Source organism: Leucoraja erinacea, chromosome 17 (assembly GCF_028641065.1).
Source record: "Leucoraja erinacea ecotype New England chromosome 17, Leri_hhj_1, whole genome shotgun sequence".
Lineage (NCBI taxonomy): Eukaryota > Metazoa > Chordata > Chondrichthyes > Rajiformes > Rajidae > Leucoraja > Leucoraja erinaceus.
The window spans coordinates 25086527-25108347 of NC_073393.1; the positions used below are offsets into that span (position 1 = coordinate 25086527).

Here is a 21821-nt window from a genome sequence, read left to right on the forward strand (position 1 = left end):
TGCTTTGCACCAACTCAAAGTGTCTTCAATCAAATGAAATATTGTTGAATTCTTGTTACTGTTATAACACAGGAAACACTGCATAGCAAGTCACCGCAAAATGCAGTGCTGTTAATGTGGACATTGAAACATGTTGGCATGAATAGTTTGCCTAAACCATGGAATCAGGAAGCGAGATTCAATGTATGGGCAGTAGGTGTAAATGTTTTTTTTTTTTTAAATGATCATGATATTTTATAAAGTTTCTAAGTGGAAGCATGCAGCAATCTTGCATTTACATGGAAATTTAAAAAGCCTGGTGGTAAATTGAACAGTAAAATATGCTGCTAGGAATGGAGATTAGTTGCAGGAAGAGGAGATTAGATTAATGGTATCATGTTTGTGGTGGACATTTTGTAGGCTGAAGTGCATGTTCCTGTGTTGTACGGAGGGGGGGAGGAGGTTGTGTGGAGAGTACGTACCAGGATAGACTAGATGGGCGGAGTGGTCTGTTTTTGTGCTGTACCTTCTACATAGTGATATTTGGGTAAAACTAAAAGTGCTGGACAGGCAGCGTCTGTGGAGAGAAATGGACATGACATTCGGGTCTGGGACCCTTCTTCAGAATCTTTCAAAGTCTAGGTATAGCTGAACCCTGACTTGGTTTAATGGCCCAACTGTGATGCAGTCCACAGTAACATACTTTCATTTTGCTTACTATCTCATTCACTTTCAAGAATCATTCAAACCCCAAACTTTGACTCAGTGTTGAGTGTTGAAGCTCTCTGTGTAATGATCGTGTGTTATCCATTCATTGAAGAGTTGCTGCTTGTTTTATTTGGCCAAATCAGCTGGCTTCATTAAATTTATTACTGTTCTTCATCACACCCATTACATCCTATCCTTGCTATACCTATGACTTATTAAAATGTAGCTGTGCTGTAGCTTATTTGTTAAATAGTAGCTCTGTTGCACCTATTGAAATTAAGCCATAGCTGTGTTCCACCTTGATCATTAAGTTGTAGCTATAGTATACCTGTAACGCATTAAGTTATCACTGGGTCATATCCATGGCACTTAAATAATGATTATGTTATATCAGAAACACATAGCTATGTCGTTACAGCGCTCATTAAAATGGGGGACATGTTACACTTGTATCACCTGAGACTGCAGCCATATTCTATCAGTAATTCAAGATATTCGGGCAGAGATTGGTGAACGAACTGGTATAATAAAAATGGAAATCTTCTCTTTCCAGTGGTGGCAGGTTGAAAAGGTGAACCCCATAAAGCTGTATGAAGAGAACAAAGTCATTGCTGGATTTTCTTTGCTCAACCTTCTCTTCAAACAAAACCGAGGGGACAAAGTGAAAGCAGTGATGGACAAGCTGATATCGCTGTTCAACCAAAAGAAGATCAGGCCCTTGGTGGATTCGCTATGGGCTCTGGAAGAGGTAAGAACATTGTCTTACTTACAACACACCAGGAGTTTAGTTTAGTTTATTATTGTCACATGTACTGAGGTACAGGGAAAAGTGTTTTTGTGTTGCTATCCAGTCAGGGAAAAGACTATACTTGATTCCAATCAAGCTGTCCACAGTGCACAGACACTGGATACAATGTATAAAACATTAAGTGTCTTGGTGAATAACAAAACCTTACATTGTTGACTTGTACATTGATGTTTTATTATTAGTTTATTATTTCATGTGTACTGCGGAACAATGAAAAGCTTTTTTGTTGCATGCTATCCAGTCAGCGAAAAGACTATACGTGATTACGATCAAGTCGTCCAGTGTACAGATAAGGATAAAGTGTATAAAACATTAAGTGTTTTGGTGAATGACAAAACCTTACAATTTTGATTGTACATTGAGGTTTTAGTTTAGTTTATTATTGTCATGTGTACCAAGGTACAATGCAAAGTTTTTTGTTGCATGCTATCCAGTCGGTGAAAAGATTCAGATCAAACCATTTGCAGTGTACAGCTACAGGATAAAGGGTATAATGTTTAATGCAAGACAAAATCCACTAAAGTCCAATTGAAGGTCTCCAATAAGTACATAGGAGGTCAAGACTGCTCTCTAGTTGGAAGATTGTGAAAATGAGGATTTATATTTGATTTCAGGGCAACATTGATGAATGGAATCCCTCTGGCCCAGATCTGGAAGTGTATGCATGTGCATGTTTTTTAGGTGATTTTTAACTTACATAGAAAATAGGTGCAGGAGGAGGCCATTTAGTAGCCAGCACTACCATTCACTGTGATAATGGCTGATCATCCACAATCAGTTACCTGTGCCTGCCTTCTCTGCATATCCCTTGATTCAGCTAGCCCCTAGAGCTCTATCTAACTCTCTTTTAAATTTATCCAGTGAATTGGCCTCTACTGCCTTCTGTGGCAGAGAATTCCACAAATTCACAACTCTCTGGGTGAAAACGTTTTTTCTTATCTCAGTTTTAAATAGCCTCCCCTTTATTCTTGGACTGTGGCCCCCTGGTTCTGGACTCCCCCAACATTGGCAACATTTTTCCTGCATCTAGCTTGTCCAGTCCTTTTATAATTTTATATGTTTCTATAAGATCCCCTCTCATCCTTTCTTCAGACCTGGGATAAGAGTCTGAAGAAGAGTCATGACCCAAAATGTTGCCTATCCATGCCCTCCAGAGAAGCTGCTTGACCTGCTGAGTTACTCCAACACTTTGTGTTTTGCAACCTTGCATTGGCCTGGGCATGATGAACCGTCCATTTCTGGATCCGATGGGAGGTAAAATGCCTGTGCATGAGCAGTTCCTTGGTGACCCCTCTCCCTCTACACATCATGAAAGTACTTGGGTAACATGAAACCAGGGTCTGATGTCCCCATTTCTCCTTTCCCCTCCCCTTCCGCATATCCCTTCACATTTCACCTGCTTTCTCTCCGTATCTCACAGCTTTTAGTCTTCTTCCCTTTGTCCACTCATCTGTCAGTCAAAACCTCCCTCATCTGTTTCCACCTATCACTCGCCAGGCTTTGGCCCTCCAACCTCTCTTCCAGCTTTCTCTCCCCTACTACAATACTAAAACAACGTCTATTTATGTTCTCCAGAGATGCTGCCTGATCGGCTGAATTACTCCGACACTTTTTTTTTTGATCAACCACCATCTGCAGTTCCTCATATCTCCACCTATCACCTGCCTAGTTTTATCCCATCTCCACATCTCATCCAGCTTTCCTCCCCTCTACAATCATACTGAAGAAAGGTCCCGACCCGAAACTTTGCCGATCTTTGTCCTCCAGAGATGCTGCCTGACCTGCTGAGTTACTCCAGCACTTTCCATATTTTTTTGGTAACAATTAAACGGTTGACTGCCTTCATTTGGAATAACCGGCCATTGCTTTTATCTTATTGAGGCTTAGTTTGGAACAGCGTGCCTGATAGGAGCGGTGCTCTCGGGAAGACACTGATGAGAAAAGACATAGGTGCCATCCATCGTCATAAATTACAAATGATAAAGTTCACAGTTGTCCTTTACTGGAATCAAGAGAGACAAGGGCAGGCAAGGAAGCCAGGACCGCAGGAGACATAATTCATGAATAGCTGTGATATCAGTTCAGCTGTGGGAGAATTAAATCAATAATAGAGATCATTTGAACAAGGGCAGGAAAAAATGAAATTGCAAACAGACATGACGATTAGATTGTCTCTCCCTTTCTATTTAGTTCTGTGATGCCGTTGATTGCCCAGTGTTGCCCAGAAATATTTCACTGTCAGCTTTGTGACGTTTACGGTGCCATTCTAATACAAGTTGTTGTTGTTGTTGTTGTTGTTGTTGTACGAAGGAACTGCAGATGCTGGTTTACACCGAAGATAGACACAAAATGCCGAAGTAACTCAGCGGGATAGGCAGCATCTCTGGAGAGAAGCAATGGGAGATGTTTCCGGCCGAGACCCTTCTTCAGACTGAGAGTCATGGGAGAGGGAGTCTAGAGATATGGAAGGGTGAGGTGCGAAAACGACAGATCAAAGCAGATGATGATAAGGAAATGTAGAATGGTTCATTGTTAGCTGGTGGGGAGGGGGGAGGTGATAAGGAGGCAGACAATAGTAAAACAAATCTGAAGGACAGTCAGAGAACCAGGTAAATCACCATTGGGGTGAAGCCCCCGTGGATGGTGAACTGAGAACAGCGGACCACTTGTTGCTGCCTTTCTTTACTCTCTTTGCTCATTCTGACCGGCAAGGCCATCAACATAATCAAGGACGGGTCGTAACCTGGCCATCCCTCTTCTCCCCTCTCCCATCATGCAAAAGGTATAGAAGTTTGAAAAAAACGCACACCTCCAGATTCAGGGGCAGTTTCTTCCCAGTTGTTATCAGGGAACTGAATCATCCTACCACAACCAGAGAGCAGTGCTGAACTACTATCTACCTCTTTGATGTCCCATGGACTTTGCTGGCTTTACCTTGCACAAAATGTTGTTCCCTTTATCAAGTATCTATACAATGTAAATGGATTGATTGTAATCAAGTATTGTCTTTCTGCTGACCTGTTAGCACACAGTAAAAAGCTTTTCACTGTACCTGTACAGCAGTCCACGTAACAATAAACTAAACTGAAACTGACCACCAACACTGGGAGCTCCACCGCAGTTGTTGTTGGAGGGTGACTTGCATTTTGTGGTGGAATCTACTCACCCCTGTCTCATCCCTCTCCGCTCATATATAATCCCTCATCCCTAACATATGATGAGCATCTGACAGCACTGGGCCTGTACGTGCTGGAGTTTAGAAGAATGAGGGGGGACCTCATTGAAACTTACTGAATAGTGAAAGGCTTGGATAGAGTGGATGTGGAGAGGATTTTTCCACTAGTGGGAGAGTCTGGGACCAGAGGTGATAGCCTCAGAATTAAAGGACGTTCCTTTAGGAAGAGGACGAGGATGAATTTATTTAGTCAGAGGGTGGCGAATCTGTGGAATTCTTTGCCACAGAGGCTGTGGAGGCCAAGTCAATTGATATTTTAAGGCAGAGATAAATAAATTCTTGATTAGTACGGGTGTCAGTGGTTATGGGAAGAAACAGGAGAATGGGGTTAGGAGGAGAGATAGATCAGCCATGATTGAATGGCAGTGTAGACCTGTTGGGTTAATGACCTAATTCTACTACTTTCATTTATGACCTCTTTACATTGGCTATTTTCCTTCGCCCCATTTGGCTCTGATGAAGTGGCTCTACCCAAAAACATTCTGTTTAGTTACTCCAGCATTTTATGTCCACCTTTCGCATAAACCAGCATTTGTAGTTCCTTGTTATTACATTTTGAATGGTCCTACTTGACAGATCCAAAACAGATCAGAAAGTATTTCATCTTCTGCAAAGGGGGAAACCTGAAATTGTGAAAGTGTAACAGAAAAACTTGTTTTTGCTTGTGATATGAAGAGCAACTGAAAATGGGAGCGCGAAGTATCGTATTTTCCGGCAATGAAGACGGTATTTTTACCCAAAAATAAGGCACAAAAATTTACCTGCGTCTTGGAGGCCGAAGGATAGGTTGTTAGCCAAGAAAGATAGACTTTGTTATCCCTCAGTACGGCAACATCAAGAACAATGTTGCTGTACTGAGGGATAACCAAGTCTATTCCGCATTGGTGGCAGCTGATGGGAAGTGGTTGTAAAGTGGGAAGTGGCTGTAAAAGGATAGCGCCGCTGGGGAGGGGGGAGAGTTCCTTTCACAAGGGGGGAGAGTTCCTTTCACAATGTGTGGGAAGTCTGGCCCGGGTCAGCACAGGCAGGAGCGTTGAGAAGGAGGGGGTCGGGGATCATGTCAGGCCCGGGTCAGCACAGGCAGGAGCGTTGAGAAGGAGGGGGTCGGGGATCATGCCAGCAACTCACTCACCGCTGCTGCGGCGCTCCGGGCGCGGAGCTACTGCATTGTGGCCAGGGAGGGAAGTAGCTCCGGTGGCTGCGCGCGGCCGCAGGGACTGGACAGCGGAACCAGCCGTCACCTCCGGCAGTGCTCTCCGTCTGAACATCTCTATCCTGCCGTTCGCTGGCCTCGCTCATGTCAGTCGCTTCCCGCAAATCTTTAAATTCTGACTGCTGCCGGGAGCAGGTCATGGCCTCACCTGCTGCGCTGGGAGACACTGCATGGCATTCACTGCCCAGTCCATGTCTTTCAATGTAGACAGGACAGTGAGGGGACCTGCTCAAGAGCAAAGATCATAGAGCGGAGCAGATCAGCGGGCGATGGATAACAGGACAGCGGGGATGGAGCTTACTCCTGTGTCAGTGCGAGTAACCTCATTCGGTCCCTTGATTGCGCAGACACAGGAGTAAGCTTGTGCCAATCCGGGCCAGACTCCCCACACGCTGTGAAAGGAACTCTCCCTCCAATTGGTCCCTTAAACTAGTATTGTCATTCAATAAGATCACAACTGATTCAACTTGTCCCGGTGTGCTCCCGTTTTTCCCACCATCTCTCCACTTGCCGTCACCCTCCACCCCCACCCATTCAGTCATTCAGGATGGAGGAGATCTGGAAGCCTTGGGCAAATTGAATTGTTACTTTCTTTATTTTTAATTTTTTTTTTTTTTTTGAGCATGAGAAATGCTATGTCTTGTCAGCCTTTTTTCAAAATTTAGCAACTCAACGTCAACGCAGGTGCACCTTCATTGCTGGGAAATACGGTAGTTTGTATGTGTGTCAATGAAGGATGCTATTCATTATTGCTAAAAAACAATAAACTATGATGAGCTGTGTGCTTTAGCATGTTAGGATTGTTTAGTTCAGTTCATTGTCATATGTACCAAGGTACAGTGAGCAGCTTTTGTTTGCTGCTAACCAGTCAGCGGAAAGATTATGCATGATTACAATCAAGCCATCCACAATGTACAGGTGCACGATAAAGGTAATAATGATGAAGTAAGTATGTAAATTTTATTTATATAGCACGTTTAAATCAACTCGCGTTGAAGTCAAAGTACTTTACATAGAAGAAATAATTAAGTTTCCGTACATCCATAGAAAAAAATAAATAAAAAATTAGTGCTAGATAAAGTCCAGTAAAGTCTGATTAAAGAAAGTCCGAGGGGTCGCCAGTGAGGTAGATAGTAGCTCAGGACCGCTCTCTAATTGTTGATAGGATGGTTCGGTTGCCTGATAATAGCTGAGAAGAACCTGTCCCTGAATCTGGAGATGTGCATTTTCACACCAATGTACCACTTGCCTGATGGGAGAGAAGAGAAGAGGGAATGAAGGGGGTGAGACTCATTCTTGACTATGCTGATGGCCTTGGCGAGGCAGCGTGGTGTAGATGGAGTCAATGGAAGGGAGGTTGGTTTGCACTGGGACTGGGGTTTCTGCAGACCTTGCACAAAATAGTTCGATTGGCACATTTCTTTCAAAGCGAGGCCTATTGCCGCATCGCAAATGAAGAGAAATGACTTAATTAAAAAAGGGATTTCACACTGAGCAATTTTGTTTACATTAAACCGCTGAGGCTGGTGGAGGAGACAATTGATGGTACTCTGCGTGTGAAGCAATAAGCAAGGATCAGTGAAATTGGGAGTTATATTGGAGAAAAGAATTAAAAGAGACCGTAAGGATTGCAAACTCATTTCAGGGCATGGGTCAATGCTCCTAGGTTCAGTCTGCAATCATATATGGCAAACTGATGTATATTAATCACTTAAGAACATGAACATTATCTATATTCTGCTAATACAAGAGTAGCATAGGAGATAGAATACCTGAAGAAGGGTCCAGAAGCCAAAACGTCACCTATCCATCTCCTCCAGAGATGCTGCCTCACCTGCTGAGTTACTCCAGCACTTTGTGTCTTTTATTTGTAAACTGGCATCTGCAGTCTGTTGTTTCTACTCAATAGAAAAGTACAGCACGGAAACAGGCCCTTTGGCCCACAATAGCTGTGTTGAACACGATGCCAAGCTAAACTAATCTCTTCTGCATGCACATAATCCGTACCCTGCTGATCCATGTGCCGGTCTAAAAGCCTCTTAAATACCACTGTTGTGTCTGTCTCCACCACCACTCTTGGCGCTCACCACACTCTGTGTAAACAAAAAAAAATACTTTGCACATCTCCTTTTAACTTTGCCCTTTTCACCTTAAAGCTATACCCTCTAGTCTTTGACATTTCCATCCTAGGGAAATGTTCTGACTGTCTACCCTGTCTATGCCTCTCGTAATTTTATATGCTTCTATCAATTCTTCCCTCAACCTCCGGCCTTCTAGTGTAAATAATCCATCTGACCAACCTCTCCTTATATCTAATACCCTTTACTCCAGGTAACTTTTTGGTTAATTACAATCAAGACATCCACAGTGCACAGATATAAGATAGAGGGCATAATGTTTGGTGCAAGATAAAGTCCAGTAAACTCCAATTAAAGATAGCTCTAAAGTCTCCTAATGGGTAGATGGGAAATCAGGACTGCTCTCCAGTTGGTGAGAGGATGGTTCAGTTGCCTGATAACAGCGTTGAAGAAACTGTCCATGAACCTGCCATACCATCTACTTGGTCAATGATTCCAGCCATCATCTGGGTGAAAATATTCTTTCTCAGGTTCCCTCTAAACCTCCCCTTTCATAAACCTATGCCCTCTAGTTTTGGACATGTCTGCCGTGGAGTAAAATTCTCCTTGGTGTGTGGTAGATTCTGGGGAATTCATGGGAATAAGAAGAGAATAAGAGTCTACGTGAAACTCAAGTTTATTTAAGCAAACCATATCCGAATTAATTGATTATCTAACAGGTCATCTTTTCACCTCTTTGACAAGGGAACTGTATCAGGGGTCCAGAAAGTCAGTAAATCATTTGTGCATTACCATGATTGAAGATACACAATCATGTATGCTGCCTCACCCGCTGAATTTCTCCAGCATTTTTGTCTACCTTCGATTTTCCCAGCATCTGCAGTTCTTTCTTAAACATGATTGAAGATACAATCACTATATCTCAGCTGCATAACAAACTGCAAACTCGCAGGTTTCTGCTTGGCCTGAATCATGAGATAAATCAGAGTTGCTATATTTTCATTAATCCTTGTAAGGAATGTCTAAGGAATGCTTTGTGACCTAGATGAACTGTCTTATGCGATTTCACCACAGTATCGGTATATCTATTAATTGTTTTCTAGTCAGAATTGAATCCCAGTTCCTAATGGATCAGAGGGCTTTAGGAGTCGGCCAGTGAGTATGGCACAGTGGCGCAGTGGTAGAGTTGCTGCCTTACAGCGCCAAAGACCCAGGTTCAATCCTGATTATTAGAATTTGTCCATTCTCCCAGTGTCCTGCGTGGGTTTTCTCCGGGCGCTCCTGTTACCTCCCGCACTCCAACGACTTTCAGGTTTGCAGACTAATTAGCTTGTTAAAATTGTAAATTGTCTCTAGTGTGTGCGTAGGATAGTGTAAGTGTGCAGGGATCATTGGTCGGCATGGCCGAAGGGTCTGTTTCCGTGCTGTATCTCTAAACTAAACTGGTAATAACGTTAAAGGTATGGCACTCACAATGGCTCCAACTATGCCTGTTTTTGTTAGTTATGTTGAACAGACCTAGTTTCAGGTGTATACTGGCCCTATTCCACAATTGTTTCTGGGAAAAGGGGAAGTACAACGCAATGTGGGGGTCCATGTTCATAAGTCAATGAAAGTAAGCATGCAGGTACAGCAGGCAGTGAAGAAAACGAATGGCATGTTGACCTTCATAAGAAGAGGAGTTGAGTATAGGAGCAATGAGGTCCTTCTGCAGTTGTACAGGTCCCTAGTGAGACCACATTGTGTGCAGTTTTGGTCCCCAAATTTGAGGAAGGATATTCTTGCTATTGAAGGAGTGCAGCATAGGTTCACAATGTTAATTCCGGGGATGGCAGGACTATCATATGCTGAGAGAATGGAGCGGCTGGGCTTGTATACTCTTGAATTTAGAAGGATGCGAGGGAATCTTATTGAAACATATAAGATTATTAAGTGTTTGGACGCTTCAGGCAGGAAACATGTTCCCGATGTTCGGGGAGACCAGAACCAGGGGCCACAGTTTAAGAATAAGGACTAAGGCATTTAGAATGGAGATGATGAAACACTATTTCACACAGAGAGTTGTGAGTCTGTGGAATTCTCTGCCTCAGAGGGCGGTGGAATCCGGTTCTCTGGATACTTTCAAGAGAGAGCATTTTAGGGCTCTTAAAAATAGCAGTCAGGGGAAATGGGGAGGAGGCAGGAATGGGGTACTGATTGTGGATGATCAGCCATGAACACATTGAATGGTGGTGCTGGCTCGAAGGGTCGAATGGCCTACTCCTGCACCTACTGTCTAGTGTCTATTGTCTAGCTCTCTGTCTCCATCACAATAGACAGACTATCGGCTGACATCTATCACAAACCTACCGACTCCCATAGTTATCTGGATTACACTTGATCCCAATGTGTTCCATGATTATCCATGTTCCCCAGGGCGGCACGGTGACGCAGCAGTAGAGTTGCTGCTTCACGGACCCAGAGACCCGGGTTTGATTCTGACTGCGGGTGCTGTCTGTAGAGAGTTTGTATGTTCTCTTTGTGACCACATGCATTTTCTCCGGGTGACCACATGCACACTCCAAGGAAGTTCAGGCTTGTAGGTTAATTGGCTTCAGTAAAACAAAATGATAAGTTTCCCCAGTGAGTAGTATAGTGTTAGTGATTGTTGGTCGGCACGGACTCGGTGGGCTGAAGGACATGTTACCACGCAGTATGTCTAAAGTTCCATAAGATGCTGCCTGACACATTGAGTTCCTACAGCATTTTGTGTCTATGTTGAGTATAGAACTGGAGTTAGCTGTAGGCTGGACTGGGTATTGAGGAGTGAGGTTTGGGAGCAGCATTCCTTCCCAGAATGCTTGTACGTTTAAGCACAAATCTGTCTGTTGATGTTTCAATTTCATAACCTTAGCCCACAAATTATCACTTTTAATGAATTTGGTTGCACGGTTTGCTCTGCTGGGATTTGAGGTCCAATTTCATAACTGCTCATCTTCACTGAAACAATCATTGCAGCTGCATCAATTATTACACCATTTATTTTAACAAAGCGAAATTATCATTCTGCTCCCTCTGAAGAATCCCGCAGCACTGATAACTGTCTGGTATTCTCATTTATTCCTCGATCAACTCCTCGATCAAGGGCGCCCCAGTGGCACAGCGGTAGAGATGCTGCCACACAGTGCCAGAGACCCGGGTTCGATCCTGACTATGAGTGCTGTCTGTAGGAAGTTTGTAGGTTCTCCCTGTGACCGCGTGGGTGTTCTCCGGATGCTCCGGTTTCCTCCCACACTTTGAAAGATGTACAGGTTTGCAGGTTAAGTGTCTTCTGTAAATTGTAAAATTGTCCCCAGTGTGTAGGCTAGTGTTAGTGTACGGGCTGATCACTGGTCGGCACTGTCTCAGTGGGCCGAAGGGCCAGTCCTGGCAACATCCTCATGAATTTCCGCTTGATAGGTCACCAGTTACAGAGAGAAGATGGATAAAAGAAGGGTAAGGTTCTTTCAGGTCCTTTCAGGTATGGCATTGTCATAGTCAAACAGTGTGCCAGTACTTTTTGGTATTTGTAACACACTCCTGGGTATAGATTGTCTGCTGTATTCATTTACTTGCTGTTAGTTTGTGTCAGCAAAGATGATTGATTCCAGAGCTCTGAGATAGAAGAGGAAAGATTACTTGAGGCTGACCTCTGTCATTGAATACACAATGAAATGGTCTTCTTGGATGTGAGTTCGACCACCTAATGTCTGCTGTACAGATTTTGTCAATGCATTGATTTTATACTTTGCAGAATTACTGCCTGGTGCTCCTTGGCACATTTCAACTCAAGGCCTTGTTTTATTCACTGTTGTTTGTCAGCTTTTATCTTCATGACCAGCCTGAGGGTATAGGGTTGTGCATCTCACTCTTGGCATGGCAATTTTGTGCATCTCGTCCATGGCATGGCAATTTTGGCTCGACTCTTTAACTGGGAAGCACAGTGAGAACTATTTGCCAAGTATAAGGATTTTACAACTAATGGATTACTTTGGTAACAGAATTATACTGCGCGGAAGTAGACCGTTCCACCAAATTTGTCCATGCCGACCAAGTTGCCTACCTGAGTTAGTTCCATTTGGCCATGTTTGCCTCATATCTCTCTAAAGCCTTCTCTATCCACAAACCTGTCCAAATAGCTGTTAAACATTGTAATTGTACCCACCTCTACAGCTTATTCTGCAAGTTTGTTCCACATACCCACCATCCTCGATATGACAAAGTTACCCCTCAGGCTCCCTTTGAATCTCTAAGTCTTTTTCCTCTCATCTTGAACCTATTGTAAGCCCTCCTCCCACCCTGGAAAAATGTCTGTCACTATCCACCTTATCTATGTCCCTCAAAATTTCATATGCCTCTTCAGTCTCCTACTCTCAGTGGCAATAAAACCAGCCTATCGAACCTCACCCTATAACTAAAGCCCACCGGTATTGGTAACATCCTTGTGAAGATATTTGGATCCTTAGTTGCGTAATGACACCCTTCCTATTATGGGGCGACCAGCATTCCACATAATACACCAAGTGCAGTCTCACCAATGTTTTGTGCAAAGAAACAGGACACAAATTGCTAGAGTAACTCAGCAGGTCAGGAAGCATCTCTGGAGAACATGAACAGGTGACATTTCAGGTTGGCAACCTTCTTCAAACTGATTCCCGTCAGAAGGGTCTGAAGAAGGGTCCTGACCTGAAATATCACCTATCCATGTCTTCCAGAGATGCTGCCTGACCCGCTGAGTTTAGTTTAGTTTAGAGATATAGTGCAGAAACAGGCCCTTCGACCCACCGAGTCTGCATGGACCAGTGAAGCCTGTACACTAGCACTATCCTACACACTCGGGACAATTTACAATTCTTACTGAAGCCAATTAACCTATAAATCTGTAGTTCTTTGGAGTGTGGGTGGAAACCGGAGAACCATGCGATTACATGAAGAACGTACAGACAGCACCTGTAGTCAGGATCGAACCTGGGTCACTGGCGCTGTAAGGCAGCAACTCTACCGCTGTGCCACACAAGTTACTTACTCTTGTGTAGGGTCTCGACCCAAAACGTCACCTATTCCTTTTCTCCAAAGATGCTGCCTGACCCGCTGAGCTACTCCAACATTTTGTGTCTATCTTCATTAAGCATTTTTATGTCTTTCTTTGGTGTAAACCAGCATCTGCAATTTATACCAAGGAACTATGCCTTGGGATCATTTGTGTTTATCCGAGGAGGTGAGCATAGCTGAGTGGAGAGTGAAATGCAGCGCATGACAGAAATTTGAAATAAAGAGAAAAAATGCTTGCCAAACTCTCCTCTGAAGAGTGGAGAGCTTCAGATCTCTATTAGTATGTCAGAGAATGAGTGCTCAAGTTTCTGCAGTGAGAGTTGAGCACACAACCATCTGACTCAGAGGCAGAAGCGTTACAGCACTGGATCATCATTGAAACACAAACAGGGGAAAGTGCAGGATAAATGTATTTTTAAATTATCATGCTGTGCAGTGTTGAGCTGAAATATTACACTGTTGTTCCTTTTCTGACTGAGAAATCAGCTCATATCAATATTTCAAGAGTATAAGATCTATGGTTTAATTAACATCAAACCTTGTTTGTAATCTCAAAACCTACTTTATTCATCAAAGTATATGTACAAATACAATAGGTACATACTTATTTCCATTTATTGTGTTGTCAAATTAATATGTTCATTGTGTTATCGACCCAATACATATTCATTCAAAGCAGCAAAATCATTCATGTTTCCTCTTTGAACAATACACCTGTGATGGCCCACTGGTGTAGCTTGTAGACCTGCTACCTTACAGTGCCTGAGATCCGGGTTTGACTCTGTATGGAGTTTGTACACTCTCCCGGTGACCGCGTGCGTTTCCTCTGGGTGCCCCGGTTTCCGCCATCATCCCATAGACTTGTGCGTTTGTAGGTTCATTGGCCCTCTGTAAATTGCCTCTGGTGTGTAGGGGGTGAATGAGAAAGTGGGCTGACACAGAACTGGTGTGGACGAGTGATCGATGGGCATTGTCGACGCAGTGGGCTGAAGGGCCTGTTTCCTTGCTATATCGTTCAATCAATCAATTCAACATAGAGTGGTTGAGAGGTCATTACACAGAACCCAGCCACTCAGGGTCCAGTGGAGGCAGGATCTCAGGCTGAGATTTCCTGTCTCAACACCGTGGAGTCACTTAAAGGGACATATATTCTAAGCAGTAAATTGGCCAAAACTGGCCAGTCCTTGCTAAGCTCTATCCTTGTATTTCAATGTCTGCTCACTCATACACGAAGAAAACGGGGGCATCCATACACAAGCAGACAAACCACAGCTGATATTTGTTAAGTGGGGTAAGTTAAAATTTAGATTAGTTTTGAAATTCAGCGTGGAAACAGGCCCTTCTGCATGTGGGAAGAAACCAGAGCACCAAGAGAAAACCCACGCGGTTACAGAGAGAACGTACAAACTCCATACAGACAGCACCCTTAGTCAGCATCGAACCTAGCTCTTTGGCACTGTACGATGGCAGCTCTACCGCTGTGCCACCTTGTGCCATCCCCAGAATACTTTACCCTCAAAATGGAAATACCCCATATGAACTAAATAGCATATCTCACTTGAAGCATTGCTACTCTTGAAATTCAAGCCAAGCTTATCAGCTCTCAGTTTGACACTAAAACATCTTCATGCAACAGATTTTAATAAGAGCAAGTACTTGTTAAGGTAATTAATTTGGAACAATACCAACATCTATTAACTGCAATGCAGCAAATATATATATTTTTAAAACATTTGCATGTGTGATATGGGCAAAGAATCTATAGGCTGGAAACAAAATGCCGCAGGAACTTGGCAGGTCAGGCAGCATCTGTGGGAGAAAATGGACAGACGACCTTTTGGTTTGGGACTCTTTTTTCAGACGGATGGGACCCATATATATGAAGGAGGGAGACACAAAATGCTGGAATAAATCAGCAGGACAGGTAGCGTCTCTGGACAGACCTCAGTCTTCACCTTCTTGTAGGAGGAAGGTGACTGAACTCTATTGCCTTCCATCACAGTTCATTCGCTCGTGTGTCAGTCGACGTGTAACTCGCTGTTGGCTTCTGTCGTCGGTCCAACATGTTGACAGAATTGGTCGCCCGATGTGTCACAGAGTGCATCGTGTCATCGTTTCTGGGGATCGCCACGAGGAGGCTTCTGTCATGATCCCCTCCATCACAGTGAGGAATGTTTATTCCACTGTGGTGGATGTTTATGTTACATTTTATTTATGTGTGTATTGTGTTCTCTTCACTTTGGTAACTCAAATTTCATTGTACCTTAATTGGTTAAGCTGCCTGTCCTGCTGAGTTGGATCATCAGCCATGATCATATTGAATGGCGGTGCAGGCTCGAAGGGCCGGATGGCCTACTCCTGCACCTATTTTCTATGTATCTATGTTAAGCGACAATAAATACGAACTTGAACTTCTTCAGACCTCAGTCTGAAGTAGGGTCTCGATCCAAAATGTCACCAAGTCTGAAGAACGGTCTCACCCATTCTTTCTCTTCAGAGATGCTGCCTGTCCCGCCCGCTGAGTTACTCCAGCATCTATCTTCAGTGTCCGAATGATTGATTCGTTGATTTACTTCGAAGATAGACACACAAAGGGGGAGTAACTCAGCGGGTCACGCATTATCTCTGGAGAAAAGGAAGAGGTGAACTTTCGGGTCGAGATACTCAGACTTCCATCTGACCTGGACATATATGTTGAGTTGAGTTCAGTCTGAGTCAAATCAGTAATAAAAAGGAACTGCAGATGCTGGTTTACATCAAAGATAGACATCAAATGTTGGAATAACTCAGCGGGTCAGGCAGCATCTCTGGAGAAAATGGATAGGTGACGTTTCACTCTGAAGAAGTGTCCCGAAACATTACCTATTCAGTTTCTCCAGAGATGCTGCCAAACCCACCAGCACTTTGTGTCTATCTACTGGCCCAACCAGGCCAGCTTAGTATCTCCAATACTTCCTGGGTTTGCTTTGGATTTTCAGCATCCACTTTTTTTTGTTTGTTTGTAGACTTCTTTACCTAGAGGACACTAATCATGTGGAACGCAGGTAGTAATTGAGACGGGCAGCATTACAGCAGGAAAGGGCATATCTGAGGCAGTAAAGAATGGAGGATTACACTGAAATGTTTGGGAGAGGCAGTATTAGCAGGATGTGCAAGTACAGCGTAGACATTCTGGCTGAAAGGCCTGTTGCTGCGCTATGAAGCATTGTAATAGTTTCAATGCATGGTTGGTTTTTCTGTACATATTGATTTATATAAGCATTCGAGCAGACAGGGTGCCATGGGCTGTGATCCCAGTCATTGTTTTCAACCCAGTGGGACTGATCAGATTATTCATGGCAGTTTGATCTGGAGCTCTGAACAATTGTTGTAGACGGTCACTGTCAGAGAGAGGCCAAACACAAATTGGAGGAACACAACCTCATATTTCCCTTGGGCAGCTTAGCTTACAAGGGTCTCGACCCAAAATGTCACCCACTCCTCTCCCAGAGATGCTGCCTGTCCCGTTGAGTTACTCCAGCTTTTTGTGTCTATCTTCGGTATGGCTATTGATTTCTCCAACTTCAAGTAACCCTTGCTTTCCCTCTCTCTCTGTCCGTCCCCCACCTTAGTTCTCCGACTAGTTTCACTGTACTGATTAATTTTACTGTTTGTATGCCTCGTTGTCAACTTCCTCTCAGCCATCAATGAACCATTGTACATTTCCTTGATTGTTGTCTGCTTTGATCTGTCCGTTTCACATCTTTCATTCTCTTCGTACCCTTCCATATCTCCAGTTCCTTGACTCTCAGTCAGAAGAAGGATCTCAACCTGAAAAGTCACCCATTCCATCCGCAACGAGGAGCGGCCTCCAACAGGAAGAGACCGGGGACTCAGGTGTCGACTCACCGTTGCCGTCGCGGAGCTCTCCAGAAATGCTGCCTATCATGCTGAGTTACTGCAGCACATTGTGTCTATCTTCGGGGTAAACCAGCATCTGTAGTAATGTTCCTTCCTACACATTGTCTTAGCCTGGTCTGTGCAGTTTGATTATCTCTGAAAATTAGTCCATCGTGAATTTGAATCTGAACTTGTAAAAATTGAGACTTCATTTCACACCAGTTTAAGAAGTCCCACATTCCAGCACTAAGAAGGATAAGGACACCAGGCACTTGGGAACACCACAACTTGCATATTGCCCTCTGGGTTACACGCCATCCTGACATGAAAATAAATTGTCCAAACAACAAACTTCTGGAGGAACTCTAGAACAAGCTGCCGGAGGAGGTAGTTGAGGCAGGTACTGTTGCAACGTTTGAGAAATATTTAGACAGGTACATGGATGTTTAGTTTAGTTTAGTTTATTGTGAAAAGCTCTTGTGTGCTAACCAGTCAGTGGAAAGACTTTGCATGATTACAATCGTGCCATCCACAGCGAACTGATCCATGTTAAAGGGAATAACATTTAGTGCAAGATAAAGCCCAGTAAGGTATAATTCAAGATAGTCCAAGGGTCTCCAATGAGGTAGGCAGTAGCTCTCGATCACTCTCTAGTTGTTGGTAGGATGGTTCAGTTGCTTGATAACAGCTGGAATGCTATGATGGGATAGGTTTAGAGGGATATATGCCAATAGCAACCAAGTGTTACTCGTGTAGATGGGACATGTTGGTCAGCATAGGCAAGTTGGGCTGAAGGGTCTGTTTCCATGGTGAATGACTCTATGACTATTATTAAATATAAGGTACAAATTAGTACTCATATCCCTGATATTGAAACAAATATTAATATATTAATATACCAACTTAATATTACCATCACTGTAAACATTGAAACAAATATTAGTACAAACAAATTATTGCTAATGATATTTAAACAAATATTAATACTTATAATGAACAAATTAGTACTAATACCACTGATATTGAAGCAAATATCAGTAGTATTATTATTAACAATATGCAAACATACTTCTGAAGCTGCACTTCTTCAAAGACCTTAATATAATTGGATTTCAAAAGACGAGACAATCTCATTTAGACATGAGACACTTAGTGAATGACAGGGTCGCTGTGTTGAGGATTATCTCCAGTCAGGCAACCTAGAAGAAGAGGAGGGAGAAAAATGGTCAGTACAAGGGGTTGGCCAAGTAGGACCAAGTTGAGGAACACTTTATCTCCTTCAGTAGGACTTTGGAATCCTCGTCTGAGCGGCTCAGTGGAGCAGCGGTGGAGTTGGTGCCTTACAGTGCCAGAGACCCGGGTTCGATCCTGACCACGGGTGCTGCCTGTACGGAGTTTGTACATTCTCCCTATGATTGCTTGGGTTTTCTCTGGGAGTTCTGGTTTCTTCCCACACTCAAAGGTAGGTTTTTGTAGGTTAATTGGTTTCGTTAAAATGGTAAAATTGTCCCCAGTGTGTAGGATAGTGTTAACGTTACAAGGATCGCTGGACAGATCGCACTCGGTGGGCTGAAGGGCCTGTGTCTAAAGTCAAAAGACTTTGGAGAGCTGTGACTCATTGATTCTATTCAAGGCTGTGATGGATTGATTATTTGGGTGCTGGAGAACAAATGAGGAAGTGCAATTGAGTCCAAAAGCCATATCAGTCATTGTCTTATTCAATGGTAAGGTAGGGTAAATGGAGTGAATGGCTAGTCCTGCTTCTGTCTGATGCTGATGTAGGATTTGGTTTTTGGTCAGAACTGGAATGCTCTCGAACATTTAGAAGATAAAATAATGGGAGTATTTGTGAATCTCTGTAAGAAAATTAATTAGAAAGGACAATGCTTGACATGAACTGTGAGACATCGGTTCATGAGTATCACAGAGAATGAAAGGTTGACATCAAGTTCAAGTTCAAATGAGTTCATTGTCATGTGTCCCTGATAGGACAATGAAATTCTTGCTTTGCTTCAGCACAACAGAACATAGTAGGCATTGACTACAAAACAGATCAGTGTGTTCATATACCATTATATAAATATATACACACATGAATAAATAAACTGATAACATGCAAATAACAGATAATGGATCAGAATTTTGTCCGAGCCAAGTTTAATAGCCTGATGGCTGTGGGGAAGTAGTTATTCCTGAACCTGGTCATTGTAGTCTTCAGGCTCCTGTACCTTCTACCTGAAGGTAGCAGGGAGATGAGTGTGTGGCCAGGATGGTGTGGGTCCTTGATGATACTGCCAGCCTTTTTGAGGCCCCAACTGCGATAAATCCCCTCGATGGAAGAGAGGTCAGAGCCGATGATGAACTGGGCAGTGTTTACTACTTTTTATAGTAATTTCCTTTCCAGGGCGCTCAAGTTGCCGAACCAAGCCACGATGCAACCGGTCAGCATGCTCTCTACTGTGCACCTGTAGAAGTTAGAGAGAGTCCTCCTTGACAAACCGACTCTCCCTAATTTTCTCAGGAAGTAGAGGCGCTGATGTTCTTACTTAATAATCGCATCCGTGTTCTCAGACCAGGAAAGATCTTCAGAGATGGGCACGCCCAGGAATTTGAAGCTCTTGACCCTTTCAACCATCGACCCGTTGATATAAACGGGACTGTGGGTCCTCGTCCTACTCCTTCCAAAGTCCACAAACAGTTCCTTGGTTTTGCTGGTGTTGAGGGCCAGGTTATTGTGCTGGCACCATATGGACAGTTACTCGATCTCTCTTCTATACTCTGACTCATCACCATCAGTGATACGTCCCACAACAGTGGTGTCATCAGCGAACTTGATGATTGCATTCGCACTATGACCGGCTACACAGTCATGAGTATCGAGTGAATACAGAGGGGGCTGAGCCTTGAGGTGCTCCCGTGCTAATTGTTATTGAGTCTGACACATTTCCACTAATACAAACATCACTTTTATATTGTAGCCTTTAACATCTTATGTAAAAGAACAGCATTAAAAAAGCATGACAAATACTTCCCAGCACACTGACTCATGCAGAAGTCACACAGGTAAATGATCATCAGTCAACTCTTTAAACACTTCTCTCCCTCTCTCTCTCTCTCATTCACTCACTCTCTCACGCTCTCATTCTCTCCCTCTCCCTCTCTCTCGTTCTCCCTCCCTCCCTCACTCTCTCGCTCTCCCTCTCTCTCTCCCTTGCTCTCTCTTTCTTATTCTCCCTCTCTCACTCTCTCTTGCTCTCTCTCTCACATGCTGACCTTCCTTATCTCTGAGTTGTGGCACAGTTACCAGCACCCTTGGCTCCAAGCCAACATTTTGTGGATTCTGTTCGTCACTGAATAACAAAATATAGTGTGGATTCTCCAGTGTAGTACAGAACTGTCAGGTGACACTTTGAACCATTATCTGCTCTCACCGGTTAATGCAAAAGACCCCTGTCACGATTTGGAAGAAGTCAGGAAAAGGTCTATCTGGTATCGTTTAATCTCTAAAACATGATCTAATAATGTTAGACACAAGGTAGTGCAGATGCTGGTTTACAAAACAAGACACAAAACCGCAATGCTGTCTACCTGCTGTGTTACTCTAGCAGTTTGTGCCTTTATCTGATAATATTACATGGCTGCTTTTAGGAGTGTGCTGAGTAATTGGTTGCAGCTTTCCCAAACAGTGACTAACTTAAAATAAAAAATTCAAGAACTGTAACGCAATTTACAGCAACACAATTTACAGTGCCACTATGAATGTATTTTATTAATGTGTACAAAGGTATGAGAGGACTAGATCCGGTTGACACATTTTTTTGCCCAGATTAGGGGAATCGAGAACTAGGGGACATAGGTTTATGGTGAGGGGGGGGGGGGGGGGAAAGATTTATGGGAACCTGAGGGGTAACATTTTCACACAAAGGGTTTGTGGGTGTAATGAATGAGCTGCCGGAGGACGTAGTTGGAGCAGGTACTATCGCAACGTTTAAGACGTGTGCGGACGTGGCGCAGAAGCAAAGAAGTCGAAACCAAAGAACGGAATGGAAACGAGGCCGAAACGACAATAAACCAAAAGAGTCTGAAGACGAAACTCCTACTAACCGAAAGGATGGGATGACTAATTGCAAACTAACCGACAGGGCAGGACGCCTAAACCCCAAGGAACCGAAAAGCTGCGCCGCCAAAAAGCAAACTTACCGAATGGCCACTCTGTCGAAACGCCACATAACCGATAGGCGGCATCGCCAACAGGCCAAAGGTCCGACTGCCGCTCAACAGAAAAGTCCAATAACGGACTTGACGTTGCCAGGGGGCGGGACTTGTCAGTGATTGGTCCAGACCCCCGCGACCATCACATCACTGTTCATTAAATCACTTAATATCATTTTTCAGTTCTAAAACATTCTGTATCTTCCTGGCAATTTTTCTTTCTTCAAATAAGCTAAGGTTTTCTTTTAAAAGCCAACATGTTTCCTCGCTGAATAAAATACAAGCTAACAACTATTATTTCACTACAACTATTGTCTCACTAATGATATCTTTGGAGTGCACAGATGTTCTGAAAATGACATTCTCATTAATGGAGAAAAGGAGGCTTTCTTCCAATTTTCATTTTATCTGTGCCTCACTGTACTTGTGCATGTAACAGAGTGCTTGACATGACCAGAGTTGACTTAACGATAATGAATCTTACTCTTTAATTACCCGCCACATAGGTGGCACAGTGCACAGTGGTAGAGTTGCATCATTACATACAGCACCAGAGACCCAGGTTCAATCCTGACTATGGGAGCTGTCTGTGTGAATGTTGTACATTTTTCCTGTAACATGCATGCCCTGGTTTCAATA

At 43.5% G+C, this 21821-nt stretch overlaps 1 protein-coding gene across 1 annotated transcript in view; it reads left to right on the plus strand.

The window, feature by feature from the left end:
• Window positions 1-21821, plus strand: part of vat1l (vesicle amine transport 1-like) — an 80467-nt gene that overhangs the window by 42247 nt on the left and 16399 nt on the right. Inside the window, exon 7 of the mRNA XM_055648839.1 lies at window positions 1241-1435. Within this exon, the coding sequence (XP_055504814.1) occupies window positions 1241-1435 (195 nt within the window). The remainder of the gene's footprint in view (window positions 1-1240; window positions 1436-21821) is intronic.